This window comes from Mesoplodon densirostris, chromosome 5 (genome assembly GCF_025265405.1).
Source record: "Mesoplodon densirostris isolate mMesDen1 chromosome 5, mMesDen1 primary haplotype, whole genome shotgun sequence".
NCBI lineage: Eukaryota > Metazoa > Chordata > Mammalia > Artiodactyla > Ziphiidae > Mesoplodon > Mesoplodon densirostris.
The window spans coordinates 5502623-5519750 of NC_082665.1; the positions used below are offsets into that span (position 1 = coordinate 5502623).

Below are 17128 nucleotides of genomic sequence, written 5' to 3' on the forward strand. Positions count from 1 at the left end.
TAAGGAAATGTAAATATAATCAATGCTATTATACATCATATAAAATTTTAAGGAAAATGTTCCATAGGAAGTAATAGTCATCCTCCCTCTTTCCCAGAACAAGCATATTTGGCTGAACATTGAGAAGGGTTTAAACAAATAGATTTGCTTCACTACCCTGAATGGGTTTCTGATTACCCTTTTTCCCATTTAGCTCTTTTTCTCTTACCTGTTGCCACGTCTTGAACTTGTTAGCAATGGTTGAATTATGCACCATCTATGGATAAGTAATGCTGTTTAAAACAAATATTATATAATTTTCAGTACCCCCCTCTATTGGAGACATCTCCTACCTGCAGGCATCCCTCTGGAGACAGCTAGCCTTGCTCTCCCTTACAGCGTCCACGTGTGAGCATCCTTAACCAAGCACCTGCAAGTGACAGCTAGTCCTAGCCTTCTCTCCTTTTGTGAGCAAGGCTAGCCTTTAACCTTCTCAAAGGTGACTCACCTATCTCTTCGGTGAGTTCAAAGGCCCTACCACCAATGGATGGGAATGTACACAGACATCTCTCAACAAAAATATCCTATTCTTGACTCAGCTTCTTATGGGACCCAGAGATAAGTGACGGTCAGAACATTAGAATCAGAAATCCCTGCATAGGTGGTCTCACATTTTTGTAAGGAAAGAAAGTACTGGCATCTTTGGGACTATTCTCACCTCTTAAGGACACTGCTAAAACTTCATGATAATAGGAAAAGTCACATTTAATATCCAGTTACATGTATAACAAAGAAAACGAATCAACTCTTCAATTATTTAAATTGTTCAGTCAATTTTCTTCTTGCCCTGCTACTGAGACCAAATAACTGGTGCCCAATTTTATGGCAGTCATCAGGGGAGCATAGTGGTAGCACCAGTGCAACCAATTTTCCCAAATTACCAGTAGGAACCCCTGAATAGTTTGACTCTTATTTTCCATCCTAATTCTTAGAGAAAGGTCATTCCAACTGGGGGAAGTTTGTATAAATAAACCTCTTTTACTTCAACTTTTGGTTAGTCTTCCCTGTAAATGGTGAAACAAATATTGTTGCATGAGAAATCATAGTTTTATCATTGATTTTAGCTATGCTTCATGTTTCAGGTAAAAACTAAATAAATAAGGGCCAATTGTAGCTTATAGACAGGATAGTGACTGAGTTTTAACTAAGGACTCTGCACCCTTTTTTTTTTTTTTTTTTTTTTTTTTTTTTGTGGTACGCAGGCCTCTTACTGTTGTGGCCTCTCCCGTTGTGGAGCACAGGCTCCGGACATGCAGGCTCAGCAGCCATGGCTCACAGGCCCAGCCACTCCGCGGCATGTGGGATCTTCCCGGACCGGGGCATGAACCCATGTCCCCTGAATCGGCAGGCGGACTCTCAACCACTGTGCCACCAGGGAAGCCCTATGGGTCAATTTTGATGGATTAAATTTTATTTTCTTTATGAGTCCTTTTTTCTTATTTGTTTCTTTGCATTTCTGGAATTTTTTTTTTTTTTTTTTTTTTTGCCTCTGAGTCCTTGTGGGATTTTTTTTTTAATTATTCAAACAGAAAGTCACAAAAATTATAATCATCCTTGGAATTTTTTGTAGCAGTTTTTAAAAAAATTATTTTATTGAAATATAGTTGATTTAAAGTGTTGTGTTTGCTGGGTCATATGGTAGTACAGAGTGAAATAAGTCAGAAAGAGAAAAACAAATACCATATGCTAACATAAATATGGAATCTAAAAAAAAGGTTCTGAAGAAACTAGGGGCAGGGAGGAATAAAGATGCAGACATAGAGAATGGACTTGAGGACATGGGGAGGGGGCGAACGGTAAGCTGGGACGAAGAGTGGCATGGACATATATACACTACCAAATGTAAAAGAGATAGCTAGTGGGAAGCAGCCACATAGCACAGGGAGATCAGCTCGGTGCTTTGTGTCCACCTAGAGGGGTGGGACAGGGAGGGTGGGAGGGAGATACAAGAGGGGAGGGATATGGGGATATATGTATACGTATAGCTGATTCATTTTGTTATACAACAGGAAATAACACAACAATGTAAAGTAATTATACTCCAATAGAGATGTTTTTAAAAAGTGTTAATTTCTGCTGTACAGCAAAGTGATTCAGTTATACATATATATATTATTTTTTATATTCTTTTCCATTATGGTTTATCACAGGATATTGAATATAGTTCCCTTGTTGTTTATCCATTCTATATATACTAGTTTGCATCTGCTAATCCCCAACTCCCAATCCATCCCTCCCCCACCCCCCTCTCCCTTGGCAACCACCAAGTCTGTTCTCTATGTCTGTGAGTCTGTTTCTGTTTCATAGATAAGTTCATATGTGTCATATTTTAGATTCCACATATAAGTGATATCAATCATATGGTATTTGTCTTTCTCTTTCTGACTTACTTCACTTAGTATGATAATCTCTAGGTCCATCCATTATAATAGCTTTTTTGAGTTATAATTCACATACCATGAAATTCATGCTTTTAGAGTATACAATTCAGTGGCTTTTAGAATATTCAGAGAGTTGCACAAGCCCCATCATTATCTAATTTTAGAACATTCATAATCCCCCCCCAGAAAATCCCATACCCTATAACAATCTATCCCTGTTCTTCCGCTCTCCCACCCTGCCCCTGGCAACCACTCATCTACTTTCTGTCTCTATGGATTTGCCTATTCTGGACAGTTCATACAAGGAATCATAAATGTATAGTTTCCTGTGATTGGCTTCTTTCACTTAGTATAATGCTTTCAAGATCCATCCAAGTTAAGCATGTATTGGTACTTCATTTTTTTCTATTGTTGAATAATCCTCCACTGTATGGTTGCAACACATTTTATCTGTTCATAAGTTGCTAGACAGTTGGGTTATTCATATCTAGAAAATTTTTATTGAATGCCAAACATTGTGACTTTTACCTTACAGGGTACTGGATATTTTTATTCCTGTAAAATTTTTGACTTTTATTCTTAGATGCAGTTCAGTTCCTTGGTGACAATTTGATCTTTATGAATCTTGTGTTTAATATTTGTTAGGCAATACCAGTATGGTGTTCAATCTAGGGCTAATTCTTCCCCACCACCAAGGTAAGACCCTTAGGCACTCTGTCCAATGGTTCCATGGATCTTGAGGGCTTCCAGTCTGGCTGCTGGGGGCAGGCACTATTCCCAGCCCTGCATGAAAGCTGAGCACTGGGACCTCCAATCCTTTCAGGTAGTTCTTTCCCTGGCCTCAGATAGTTTCTCCTCATGCACACATCTGCTCAGCTGAAGATGCAAGTGGGGCCCTCTTCAGATTCTCCATGTAGCTGTCTTCCCAGTGCTCTGTCTTGTGGACTCCAGCCCCCTTCCAGGCTCTCAGCTCTGTCTCCTTGACTCAGGGAGGCTGCTGGACTCTTCCTGGGTTCCCTTCTCTGTGCCATGGCCTGGCAACTCTCACAAAAATGTAGCAACCCTGCAACTGTTGGCCTCACCTCGTTTATTTCCCATATTTCAGGGGGATGATCACTGTCCTTCATTACCTGATGTGCAATGCCTTTGAAGTTGTTTCCTATCTTTTGTGTGTTCTTTGGTTGTCTCAGGTAGAAGGGTCCATCTGGTTCTTGTTATTCCATCCCAGTGGAAAACAGCCGTGCCGTGACCCACAATGTAAAGGGTTAAATTACACATTGGTGGCTGCCATAGCTGCTGCATAGACAAATTCAGACTATGTAGATATTGCAGATCCAGCCTTTTAGAGAGGGATGAGAGGTGGCTTTTGTTTCTTATAACAGATAATGTGTTAATAAGCATTCCTTTAGGAGATCCATTTGTGCCATTAGCCTCCTTGAATGTGGGAACATTTATGTCTCCTCTCACAGGTGATCAGCGAGTTTGAAGCCTCTCCTGACTCATTTTCCTACAGAATTCCTAACCTGAGTCGGAATCGGCAGTACAGCGTCTGGGTGGTGGCCGTGACCTCAGCCGGGAGAGGTAACAGCAGTGAAATCATCACAGTGGAGCCAGTAGCTAAAGGTATGCCACCCATTATGGTAAGGTAAGGGCCTCATTGCCTATGACTATTCGACTGGTTTTAAGTCTCTATTCTCTCTGAAATAAAGCTTAAAATACCCTAAAGATCAAGTAAACCAGAATACCATGTGTTATCACATTTCAGCCCAAGAAATAGATTTGCTGCTAGCTGGCACTGGGTTTTTGTGCACATCAGGAAAGCATCCTCCTAAGGATGAGTGGCTTTACAACTTCCAGTGCCTTGGGGGAAATTAGGAAAAAGAGCCCCCATTCACCCCTTTGGGTAGGTGAAAATCACTGCATAACAGCTTGCCAAGCAAGTTCTAGTATCTTCAAAATCAGGTCTCGTGCTTCCTAAAGAGAAATGTCTATTTTTTAGTCTATGGAATTTAGAACCTTATGAATATAAGAAAATCATTAGTTCTTCTTCTATTGATGGAATGCTGTATACAAAGACCTTAAGTAACAAAAGGAAGTTTGTTTTAGGAAGAAAAAGTTCTTAAAAGTGAATGTAATATCTTCACATTGAGATGTTAAATCTGGCCCTAAAAAGCACGTTTGGACACAGAATTATTCTACTTCTGGTAATTGCCACCATGTGGTGGCTAGAGTCCCCCTAAGTTAGCACTTGTCATGAATAAATGCATTTACCTCACAATTCCAGGCAAACAGGAGTTGCCCCGGGTTTGGGAATATGCCACATTGGCAGTGTATTACTCATAAGGTTTCTAGGTGCCTGAAAGAGAAAATAAACATTCCAAGATTCCAACTTTCCCTCTAAGAGTTCTTGATAACATGCTGGTAATGTGACAGCTAAGAAAGAGGCAGGATAAAGTAGTGAAGGAAAAAGAGAGTGGTGTCACACTTTGACCATAAATTCAAATAGAAAATAAGCGTATTGTTGGTAAGGAATATAAACAGTGGATTTTTTTTGTCTGTTGTACTCTTTGATCATAATATCCAGCTACCCCCAACATACACATTCTAACATTTACAAAACAGTGATTATCAAAGGGCATTAGGACTGTGGGATTAAAAAAAACAACTGCAACATAAGATGTAGGGTTAGAGATAGCCTCACCTCTTCTGTACTCTTGTTCATTCAATGTTACATCTCCAGACCCAACCAGGAATGGCTTGGCTACGGTAGAGGATGTGCCATACTCAGAGGGGAAACAACTGGAAAGTGGCTATTTCCATGAGAATAGGACTTGTCTGGGGAGATTAAGTGTCATTTGGTTATTTAATAAATCATTTTGAGTGCTTACTATATGTCAGGCATTATGCTAGCAATACAGGGGTGATTTTGTCAAGGGAGCTTGACTGCTGTAGCAAAATATCTTGTGTCAGTGGCTTAACCTGATAACCCAGACCAAACAAATGTTTCTGGACTGGGTGGCTTTCCTGGGTGGCTCATTCCACATGGTGACTCAGGGATCCTGGCCTCTTCCACCTTGTGATTTGAGATCCTGGGTCCTTTATTTCCAGCTATGTAGATGGAGAAAGAGAGCATGGAGTCTCATAAAGAAAGTTTTCATGGGCCAGATGTGGATGTGTTTACTTCATTTTTACCCATATTCCATTGTACAGAATGACACATGGGTCACACCTAATTTCAAAGCAGAGTTTGGAGATGAAGCCAGGGTGAATGTCCAGAATGAAAAGGAAACAGGGTGTGGTGAGTCCACAGGACTCTCTTCTAAGGATTATATACAACACACTTGTTTACTTTCTGCCCTTGTGGAGCTCCAAATTGGGTGGGGACACAGTAAACAAAGCATCACAAATATACATGTATAATTGCAAACGTCAGTAAATGCTTTAGAGAACCCACTTTAGAACAGACCCCACTTAGAACCTTGGCCACACAAAGATGAGTAAATGCAGTTACATGATGAGGGAAGAAGATGTGTCCCAATGTTCGAAGGCCTCCAGCCTAGGAAGAGTTACGTGTGTCGGAGGTCTGGATGCTGGACCTGTGGGTCTGGGTTGGGGGGAGTGGTCTCAGGAGAGCCGTGGGGGAAGGCAAAGGCCTGGCCAGGCTGGGCCTTCAAGGCTGTGTTAAGGATTTCAGATTCTACTCTAAGCAAAATAGAAAGACACTGTGGAGTCTTAACCAGAGGAGGGACATGATCCTATCTTTGTGTGTGCATGTGTATTAAGATTTCTTTTTAGAACAGCTTTAGGTTTATGGAGAAATTGTGATGCTAGTAAATAGAGTTGTGCACTTCACGTCAGCTTTCTCCATCATTGACATCTTACACCAGTAGATGTACTCATGACACCTAATGGCAGGTGGTTTGAAGACCATGCTGATGTCTATATCCTGAGTGGGTCACAGGGAGGTAAAGGCGGGAAACACAGGAGGCCAGACAGGAGCCCGAGCAGTCAGGCAGTGTGGCCTGGGCTAGCGTGGTAGCAGAGGGGCCTGAAAGGTGTGTCCTGGGTATAGAAGTGATGGGACTCAGTGGACGATATGCGGGGGACAGGAGGAGAGCAAGAACGAACAAGCAAATCTAGCGCGCGTTGTTGTAGGTGGTGGTGTCATGTACTGGAGAGGATGACCATGGAGGAAGGGGTTTGTGAGGCGGGTGAGAGGATATGGGGACATTTTGGACACATTCAGTCTGATGTGACTGAGAGCCATCCACTTGGAGATTCTGTGCCATTGGGGCGAGGCTTGACCCTTCAGAGACATCTGGCAGGAGGCAGAGAAGGAGTGAGGTTGGCACCCAGGCACCCCTCACACCTGGGCTGGGGAGAGCCCACCTGGACCACAGAGGGAGGTGGAGAGTCAGGTCCAGGGGTAGCTGGAAGCACACGCCGGCTTGCACTGGGGAGGGAGAGACCCGGGAGCTGGCAAAGAAAAGTGTGTCAGGCAAGACCGGCAGGAGTAGGACCAGGAAGGCAACGTCAGGAATTCGACAGAGATGCTGCTGCCGGGAGACCAAGGGAAGCAAGACTGGCAGTGCCCTTGGGTTTGGCCATTCAGGGGACCCCAGGGACCTTCCAGAGAGTAGCTGTGGTAGCGAGTGAGGACCGGGTGACAGGAGAAAGTGAATGGGAGGTGGGGAAGCAGAGGGACTGAGCAGAACATTCTCTAAACGTACATCACCAGGAAGAAGTGACAAGAAAGAGAAGCTGGAGCGAGGGCAGGGTCTCACGCCAGGCAAGGCTCTGGTTTCTGAGGTTTTACCGTGTCAGCTGCAGAGCACGCCGTGTAGCCATGGGAAGATTCCGTGGACAGGGAGGGGTGGGTAATACAAGATAAGGAGCCGACGGCCGCAGGATGAGGTTTGGAGAAGGAAACACAAGGGGGGTTAGAGGTTCAGTGGCAGGAAATGCGAAGCTCCCGGCTGGGGTCTTCCAGTTTCTGTATCAAGTATCAGGCAGTTGGGGGCTGTGAAGGAAGAACCAGAAGTTTGAGAAAAGAAGGGACCACAGCAAGTCATCATTGCAGAGAAGCGGGAGGAAACTTACTAACGAAACCGACACTGACAGGGAGAGCTGAGAGGCCAGGGGAGGTTGGTGGTTCCCAGGTTCCCGGGTATGTGGATTTCTCCAGGAATGTTCACCGTCTCATGCTTAAATGGAGTTCACCCAGAGTTAGAGTTGATCTCCATGGGTTTTCCAGAAAGGGGCTGAGCTAGGGAACACCTCCGGGGTGGAGCAGACGTTCGGCTGGCAGGCACCACCCAGGAGCCCCAGACCCTGGCAAACCATAAACCATAACGGCCGAAAGGTCCAAGCTGGACAGACGGGGCCAACCGCAGGCTGAGGAAGCTGGTGCAGCTTGTTTTGCAGTTGTTGGAAGATCAAGGCAGGCTGGTAGCCGTAGCAAATCTGGGGGGTCCAAAAATCCAGGGTAAAGTTCAGGAAGAGGGCTGCTGCTTCGGGGGAGGGAGCCGCAGAATGAAACCATGCACCCAGTATTGGAGGAACGGCATCCTGGGAAGGAGCCCAGCACCAGGTGTGGGGCGTGGGGGGCAGACCCAGAGCACGTGGCCCATGGCTGGAGCAGCACAGGAGCTGGGAGGGGTGTCCAGGTTGCTAGTGGGCTACGGTTTCTCATCAGAATCACCTGAGGTGCTTGTTCAAAGACAGACCCCCAGAGCCCATCCAAAATCCGCTGAATCACAGAGCCAGAGTAGGAATCTGCATTTTTAGCAAAGATTCTAGGTAATTCTCTTGCCCACTCCAGTTTGCTTAGTCTTAGAATTTCAGAGTAGGATCCTGTAAATTCCAGCTTCCACAAACGGACATTAATTCTAGAAACCGGGTGTGCTGGGCTTGAAGATGAAGTGGTTTTAGCCAGTGTTTTTCAAAAGCCTAGTGGAAACCCACTCATAAGTCCTGGAATTAATTTTAGGCGTTACAGCCAGCATATTAAAGAACTAAAATGGAATAGAGTCAAATGGGCTAGACTAGCTAGGCTTGAAAAGAAAGTAGAAAATATCAGAATGCATCATACACAGTAAGCATGAATGTGTAGAACTTTTCTACGTACATGTGTTTTCATTTACACATACATTATGTGTGCAGCTTCTGGGGTTCAATGTAAAATATATTTCTTACAGGGGGAGGGGCTGTTAGAAAGCTTGAAAGCCCCCCAACTCTAGCTGGGTTTCCCTAATCACCCCCATTTTGCTGCAAGGATATTCCTCATCATAAAAGGATGGTCTGAAGGGTTTGAAAGGGAAAATGCCAAACTTCCAATGTCAGAAATCTGATGCTACCTGCCCAGGATATTTTTGTTACCGTGATAGAAAATCAGAAAGGTCAGTAAGTGATAAAGTGGGCTGTGCCCTGGAATACTCTATTTCCAGGTGAAGGGTGCCATCCGTGAGCCACCTCTGAAGACCCTTCTCTAAGGAGGAAGAGCTGCAGTTTCCCCTGCAGGCGGGGAACGTTGCTTCAGACACATGGGTGGCTTTTGCTATAATACTTGCTGCACAAAATAGGCCCAGCTTCTGAGCCCATTGGCACTTCCTCTCTCTCTCTGCTCTTGCCTCCAATGCTTAGAACAACAAAAGTCAGAGTTGTCTGGCAGACCTCAGTGATGAAAGCTTTGTGCTCTAGACCAGGCTGACTTCTCATGAGTTGGCTCTGGGAACTCCACCTTTCCTGGCATTCCAGCACTCTGCTGAGAAGTCTGCGCCCCACATCTGCTGGCCAATCTCAACCCTCAAGCCCAAAATGGTGCAGGGGTGCCAGCACTGGTCCCATCTTTATGGGTCCATCATGAGATTGGAGCTGCCTTCCAGCACTGGGCTCCTTGTCTGTGCATCCAGATGGGCTGAGCTTCTAGAGAGTGGCCCAGAAAGCAGTGTCCCAGTGAAAGGCAAAGGCCGGGCAGATCATTCAACCTCTGGAGGACTTGTATCTTGGTGTCTCTGTCAGCTTCTGTGTCTCACCCAAGAAAGTGGCGCTAGGAGCCTGTCAGTACAGGGCCCCTCTGGTCTCCAAGGAGGCCCCTACTGACATGGGGCTGCCCTGGGCTTTTTCCTCTCCACTTCCTGGGCCCTGCAGCCACTTTGGGATTGTACCAGGGCCCATGTCCCCAGGAGATGCCCCTGTTCCAGCATCTGAATCACTGCCCCAAGCAAACAGTGGTTCTTCTAGAGAGGCCAGTCCGGAAATGTTTATTTTCCTTAACGTTTGTGCTGAAGATCAAGCTGATATAATAAAGTCAGGAAAGTACCACAAAATTGATAAATAGAAGTCGTTACAGTTTTACTTCTTCCCGTCTTGGGACTTTATGTTTTGTTTTGTCTTTTCTCTCAGATATTACAAGTATGTTTTAATGTGCAGTTTTGGGTGTTGAGAGAAATTGCTTAATAAGTGCTTTGAAAAATAACTGGGCTCATAGAAAGCACATCTTGGAGCTGCTGGGCTTATGAAGCCCCAAGTATTTAATTTGGGGTCCTTGTGGTTTAGTCAATACAAGGGGATAAAACACTACAGTAGGGGCTTTCGGCAGTTTGTATGTTCATACAATGAACATCCCTTAGACACACTCTGATACCAAGAATAGTGTTGACAGGTGTGACATTGATTGGCAGAGACACACTCTCCTTTCTGGGGTGTTGCTGGGTTGGGGAGGGTCACCTTGGCCTCTGTGTAGATGACTCTGTGTAGTTACTGGGCTTCTGCTCTGTTTGATGGTTCAGCTCCCGCACGAATCCTGACCTTCAGTGGCACGGTGACTACTCCATGGATGAAAGACATCGCCTTGCCTTGTAAAGCTGTTGGGGACCCTTCTCCTGCGGTAAAGTGGATGAAAGACAGGTAACCAGTAACCCAATGTATGCCCTCTGTACATCAGACACACCATGCTGAGTCTGGTGGTCTAATTTTGTATATTTACACTCTTGAAAGCTCCAGAAAAACTATCCACTCTTCTGCAATAGAGAGGAAGTTGGTTGAGGGTGGTGGTGGAAGAATCTCAGCTTTAACACCAGAAGGATCTGATCTATCTTGTCAATTCTCTAAAATTTCCGAGCTTTACGTTCATAAGAGAATGCTTCCAAGGAAAATAGTCTAGCCTGCCCAGTAATCTCCATGGAAGTTTCCTGTACCTTACCATGAAAACCTCCTGTATATCTGAGATGAACATACCCAAAATGACTGGAGAATTAGCACTTATCTCTTCTCCTTCCAAGATAATGGACCAACTAACACTAACTCAAATGCTCTGAGAAATAACTTAAAGAAATGGAATGCATTAAGACTTAGCTAATATAAAATCTGGTTTTCCGTGCTCAGTAGGAATTATTACAACAACAGCAGATGAGACGGAAGGGAGGAAATGGGTGAGATGGATTCTGTTCGTGTAACTTTTTAAAGTAACTTACCTCTATTCAGAGGCAGAAATTAAGATATAAATAAAGGACTGGGAATTCACTGATGAGCCTAGAGATTTGGTATAAAATGGATTTGGAAGAGTTCCTATTTTCAAACAAAGATGCTTAAAAGACACAAACTATTGAAATGTTGGTCTTGGCCCAGTGACCACTTTCTCATTTCTTTTAAGTCAGTTAATATGAAGGAAATAAGTAAGCTCCCGAGGTCCAGTGGTATTCCACCGGATGTGGAGATGACCACAGATGACTGGACAGTTGTCACCATGGCCGAGGCCAAGATGTCGCCAAGGGAACTCTCTTTATACTAGAGAGAGCTCGTCACCATCTTGGCATATCACAGTTCATTTCTTATGTCAAAATCATTAACAACTGTAACTTTAAGTGAATCTACAAGCAACCCCAAAATTTAGTTGTCCCTGTCTGCTCTGGTCAAAATGACACGTCTGCCCACAGAAGCAATTCCCATTGGGATGCGACAAGCATTGACCTATGCAGCCAGAAGCCAGGACTTCACACGGACCTCGCTTCAACACAGCACTTTTTACAAAGGACAAAACTCAGCTATGTGACTGTTTCTGTCATATAATCATCGTTTAGTTCTTACTTAATATAACCTTCCAGATGAGTTGTTTGCTTCAGAAAGAGTGTTTATGCTTTTCCCCAACCTCAGCTAACTTGGATTGTAATTTCTTTAATCTGCGCCTTTTTCTTCCCGTGAGGTAGTAACGGGACACCCAGCCTCGTAACGGTTGATGGGCGGAGAAGCGTCTTCAGCAACGGCAGCTTCGTCATCCGGACAGTGAAGGCGGAAGATTCTGGTTATTACAGTTGCATCGCCAATAACAACTGGGGATCGGATGAAATTATTCTAAATTTACAAGTACAAGGTACCATGTTTTGGGACTCTTTCTGATGCTCCTTTTTGTATGTATGCCTGTGTGCAAAGAGTGAACAAATTTAAAAATCAGCCTTTATAAAGAGCTAATTGCTACTTTCATATTACGAAAACGTGGATGTTCATTTTGGAGAATATAATTAAACAAATCAAAGTAAATAAAAAGCATTCATAACCTGAGAGATAACACTGTTTACATTTTTTCACATAGGGAACCTAGTCTCATTTGTCTTTAGGTGTGCATTGCTGAAAAAGCCCCCCCCTTTTTTTTTTTTGTCGGTACGTGGGCCTCTCACTGCTGTGGCCTCTCCCATTGTGGAGCACAGGCTCCGGACACGCAGGCTCAGCAGCCATGGCTCACAGGCCCAGCCACTCCGCGGCCTGTGGGATCTTCCCGGACTGGGGCACAAATCCGTGTCCCCTGCATCGGCAGGCGGACTGTCAACCACTATGCCACCAGGGAAGCCCTGAAAAAGCCCTTCTTAATGATGTCCACTAATTGCAGGATTTACTTCACACGTGTACAAGTGTAACCCAGAAAGCACCAGCAAGAAAAAAGTCTGAATTGAGGTGTTTTATGAATGCTAATTAGCTGAATTGTCATATGTAATGTATACTAAAAGGACACTAACTAAAACTCTGTAGGGCATTAATGTTTAATTGTGTATTTAATACAGTGTATGTAATTATTCTTGACATCATACACCAAAAGTACATGACAAATTTAAGATTGTCAAATCAAAATCATGTGTAAAATCCCCGATGGCCACTGACTGGGTTCAAATTTAGATGCACAGTGATATTTTATTAGTAGAAAAAATCAAAGTGTAAAGTCTCCGGATTTAAGTGCTATCACATTAATAAATCACAGCAAGTAAAAAATAAAACCAATGTTGTGCTCAATGGGAGGGGAGGGAAGGGAAAGAGCTATATATTTTTTTAAATAATGCAACATTGATCTGGAATTTCAAGTAACTTGAAGTCAGGAGATTTCAGGGCATTTTTGGAGATAGACACTATATGATGACTCAAGAGATGAATCCATTTTTCATGGCTTTGGGTTAATATATCAGGCTTCTCTTGGAGGAAAAGAGAAGGACATTTTATGAGAAGGTTTCTATATAATTTGGATAAACTTTCTAAATTTCTTCAGTATTGCTGTCTGCAGAGCTAATCCAAAATATTACTGAGGTCCATTGATTAGAAGTATGTATTCTTCAAACCTTGTATGACTATCCAAGTTCTTGTGCTGCCACTCAATGGCACACCTTTGAGTTCAGAGCTGAGTGTGTGTGTGTGTGTGTGTGTGTGTGTGTGTGTGTGTGTTGCCTCTTGAGCAGGGGAGTACGTGAAATAGTGGACATTTTTGCATTTTTTTCCCACTAGCCAGGCTTCCTCTCCCCCTTTCATATCGCTGAGAACTGAAAAGCTAAGTGGGTGCCATTTATCTTTCTCACTTGAACCATGGCTGAAATCTAGAGTAAAATAATGCATGGATCCTTAGTAAGTTCACAGAAGATTTCGATTAGTGGTGAGCAACTCAGAAATGTAAGGAATCAGTGAGGGAATGAGGAAAGAAATCCAAGTAGAAATGTGGTTGAATTTTCTTTAAATAATGGAATCATTCTGTTCTATCTCTTTAGCCCAGAATTTCAACTAGACATTTTGACAGAAGTGAATTGCATATTTTGTCAACCTGAAACACTTATTTAATAAATGGCTGTTAAAAAATCATTTGGTAAATGACTGTTACAGAAGACTGAAGATGTGAACAACTAATTCTTGTTTTCTAAAAACTGTTTCCTCCCTAGTTCCACCAGATCAGCCTCGGCTTACAGTTTCCAAAACCACCTCTTCCTCCATCACCCTTTCATGGCTTCCTGGGGACAACGGGGGCAGTTCTATCAGAGGTAATGAGAGATAAGTGGCCCACAACAGTTGATTCATTGTCATCATCCACGGGCAGATAAGTGACACATATTTATCAAGTAACCATTATGTGTTAGTTTCTTTCTCCCCCAAACTCATCATATAATTAATTCTTCCATTACCTATGCAAAAAACCACACATCTATTTTTATGGTATTTGTTGAAACTCACCCATTCATCCAAGGAATCCCATTCACAAAATGAGTATCATGCATGCAATCTGAGTGAAGTATTAACACATGCAAAAAAAAGAAAGAAAAAACAAATGTGGTCATCTCTTCCCCCAAGATGCTGCATTGTGCTTCTTCCCCATGTTGTCAATGCTGTACCATCCATTCAGGTACTCAGTGCTTCAGTTAAGTAACCACAGTGACTGTTCTGACTTAGAAAGTACTGAAAGATGGGAAGCGGTCTATTTGCACAAAGCTTTTGCAATTAGCACAGAGTAGAAAAGAATTAAGGGAGTTTCTGCTGAAGGAATGAGTTAGCGTGATGATCCCAGCCTAAGTGGCATTGGGAGAACATTCTGAGCAAGTTGTAGACCAAGGGGAGGGCGAGAACCCAGAGGAGACTGAGGTGGCAGGGGATTAAGGAGACAAGGGACAAAAGGGGTCGTAGAGCAGGTGGAAAAGGATGACAGATAGAGCTCTGACGGCAGAGGACATCCTTCTGAGAGAGGAGGAAGGTGAGCAGTTGACAGGAAATACAGGGTCATCCTAGGGTGAGGCCAGTGGTGTCTGGAGCCGTCTCTCTCCAGCCCATGAAAGCAGATGGCCACCCCTCTTCCCAACTTTGCCCTCAGTGACCACGGCCTGGCTGGGGATGTTTACGTACCACAGAAATCAGAAATGCTACCCATCAGGGCTTTTATTTTTTTCCCAAGAACCAGTTGTTAAACATTGATTAGCACTCCACTGGGCTAAGGGGAGGATCTTTCTTTTTTTAGCAAAGAGAAAGGTGAGATTCTTTGTTTTGAATAGTTGGATGATTAGGGGTGAGGATGTGTTTGTGGGCTTCAGGAGCATGGGAAAGATTTGTAACAGCTGCCGTGGGAAATGCACAGGGAGTCATTAATGGAGAAACAAAGCCATTGCTAAGCGTGAGCAAGGCCCCAGCTGCAGAGAAATAGCACAAAGTGTAGTGGTCACAGTTATCAGGGTTTAATGAGTTGCTCGAGTGATCTTGGACAGTGGGGCAGAAAAGTGGATCACGGGTCACCGAAGCTGGTGACTGGCAGGGTAAGTGCAGTCAGAAGTCACAAGAGTGAGTCAAACCAGGCTCCTGATTGAAATGGTCTACCAGAGGTTCTAGGCTAGGTGGAGAAGCATTTTATGAAAATAAAATGGGGCACCAAAGCAGGAGTTCAAGGGACCCTAGGACTCCAGGCTCAGATGACAGGAAGTATTGGCTCTGTAAGTGTGAGATCACGGGAGAGGCAGTAAAGGAAGTGTGTCGGAGCAGAAGGTCTTGGGGTTGAAGCCAACTTTAGTAATGAAGGGTTTCCAGGCAACGGCGACCAGGGGTCCTTGAAGCACAGGGGTGGCCAAAGCCATTGACATGGGGGTTCCCATCTCCAAGAGTTAGAAAAGCTTCCTAGAAGTGGTTTAGATGAAGGAAATGAGAAGGAAAGCACAGTCCCCCAGATGCGTAAGGCACCAGGGAGGTGGCGAAGACAGGGTAGGACGGTGGGAGCTGACCCAGATGCATCACTCACATATCAGGCACTGAGAGAGCTGTCAGGGCTGCAGATCAGGAACACAGAAGGGAAAATGAGGCTGAGGAGGGAGGAGGGACCCCAAGGCTGCAGGGGCCAGAGGGGAGGGAAGGAGGAAGGTAGTGGGATGATAGTGACCGTGGCTGCAGAAGGAGGGTATCCGAGATGGGTGATCTCATGAGAGGCTCATGGAAAACACTGACTGCTACCAGCTGGGGGTTCCGAGGTTCTGTAGCGTGGGGGTGAGATGTGCTTCCGTCGCTTGTGTCAAAAATGGAATTCCATGGGCAGGAGGGAGGATACCAGTGTGTTGGTGTAAAGACACCATGCATCAGGCAGGCCAGTCCTGGGCTGCCTGGATGTGAACATTTAGAGACAAGGACTGAGCAAACAGGAAATGTTTGCCCCAGGAAGGCGGCTGGGGTGACAGGGATGAAGGTGTAACAGGGAGGGATGTCTCCGTGATCACAGGAGTGCAGGCTTCAGATTCTGGCGGTAGGATTTGAATCTTGCTTATAAGACCCTAGAGTGGTCACTTAACCTCTCCAGACCTCAGTCTCTTCGTCAGCACTGCGGAGATCATAATTACTAATCCACAGGGTTATGCGAGGTGATGTGAGTAGTGGGCTGTGGACAATGCCTGGCACAGTCATTATGGACTGGGAGGGCGTGGCTGAGGAGACTCCTACCCCTGCTGATAACTTACCCCTTTTCCAGAGCTTTGGTTCTCTTAAAAAGAATCCAGCTTCAGACCATGCCCATCCCCAGGCATTCAGCCCGTGTGCTCGCAAGGTCAGGTATTTAGAGATTCAGTATCCATTCCCTGCTGCCCAGTTACACCTTTTAAAGGGAATGGGCAGAAAGTGGTTTTATCTTCATCATGCTATCCAGCAATCCCACCGTAGTAAAGTCTGGCGTGGCCTAAATACCTCATAATCAATATGTCATCACAGTAGTTCTCCCAGCCTGGGTTCAGTTTCCTGGGATCAGCAAGAGCTCAGATATTCCCTTCCAAAGATGTGCAAATTCTGAGAACGCATCCCATACAGAGTGCAAACTTCTGATAGAAAGCAAATAATGCTCTTCTGAATATTTCTTGTTTTCTGAAGGTTACATATTGCAGTACTCTGAGGATAACAGTGAGCAGTGGGGAAGCTTTCCCATCAGCCCAAGTGAACGTTCTTACCGCCTGGAAAACCTGAAATGTGGGACTTGGTACAAGTTCACTCTTACTGCACAAAATGGAGTGGGACCCGGGCGCATAAGTGAAATCATAGAAGCGAAAACATTAGGAAAAGGTATGTAAGCCTTCTCTAGTTTCTAGATGTCCTGTTTTCCAAATCAAAGGGGAGACTGGAATCAGAAAAGATGTATCATACATTTACATGTTTGTGAGTTTGAACTTTGTTATTCCCCAGATGGGTTTGGCAGTGTTACAGGGTATTGAAAGAGATGGCCAGTCCATACAGAATATTCTGGTTCTCTCTTTTCATTATTTCATTTACAGTTTAAAGGAAGAGTGTCCACAGATATAGAAAACAGATTTATGGTTACCAAAGGGGAAAGGTGAGGAGGAGGAATAAATTAAGAGTTTGGGATGAACAGATACACACTACTGTACACAAAATAGATAATCAATGAGGACCTACTGTATAGCACAGGGAACTCTACTCAATATTTTGTAATG

General features: G+C 44.3%; 1 protein-coding gene across 1 annotated transcript in view; it reads left to right on the forward strand.

Annotated features, from left to right (window-relative positions):
- DSCAM (DS cell adhesion molecule) overlaps positions 1-17128 on the forward strand; it is a 753140-nt gene that overhangs the window by 680212 nt on the left and 55800 nt on the right. Inside the window, exons 22-26 of the mRNA XM_060098767.1 lie at positions 3890-4043; positions 10211-10328; positions 11627-11790; positions 13610-13708; positions 16551-16739. Coding sequence (XP_059954750.1) covers positions 3890-4043; positions 10211-10328; positions 11627-11790; positions 13610-13708; positions 16551-16739 — 724 coding nt within the window. The remainder of the gene's footprint in view (positions 1-3889; positions 4044-10210; positions 10329-11626; positions 11791-13609; positions 13709-16550; positions 16740-17128) is intronic.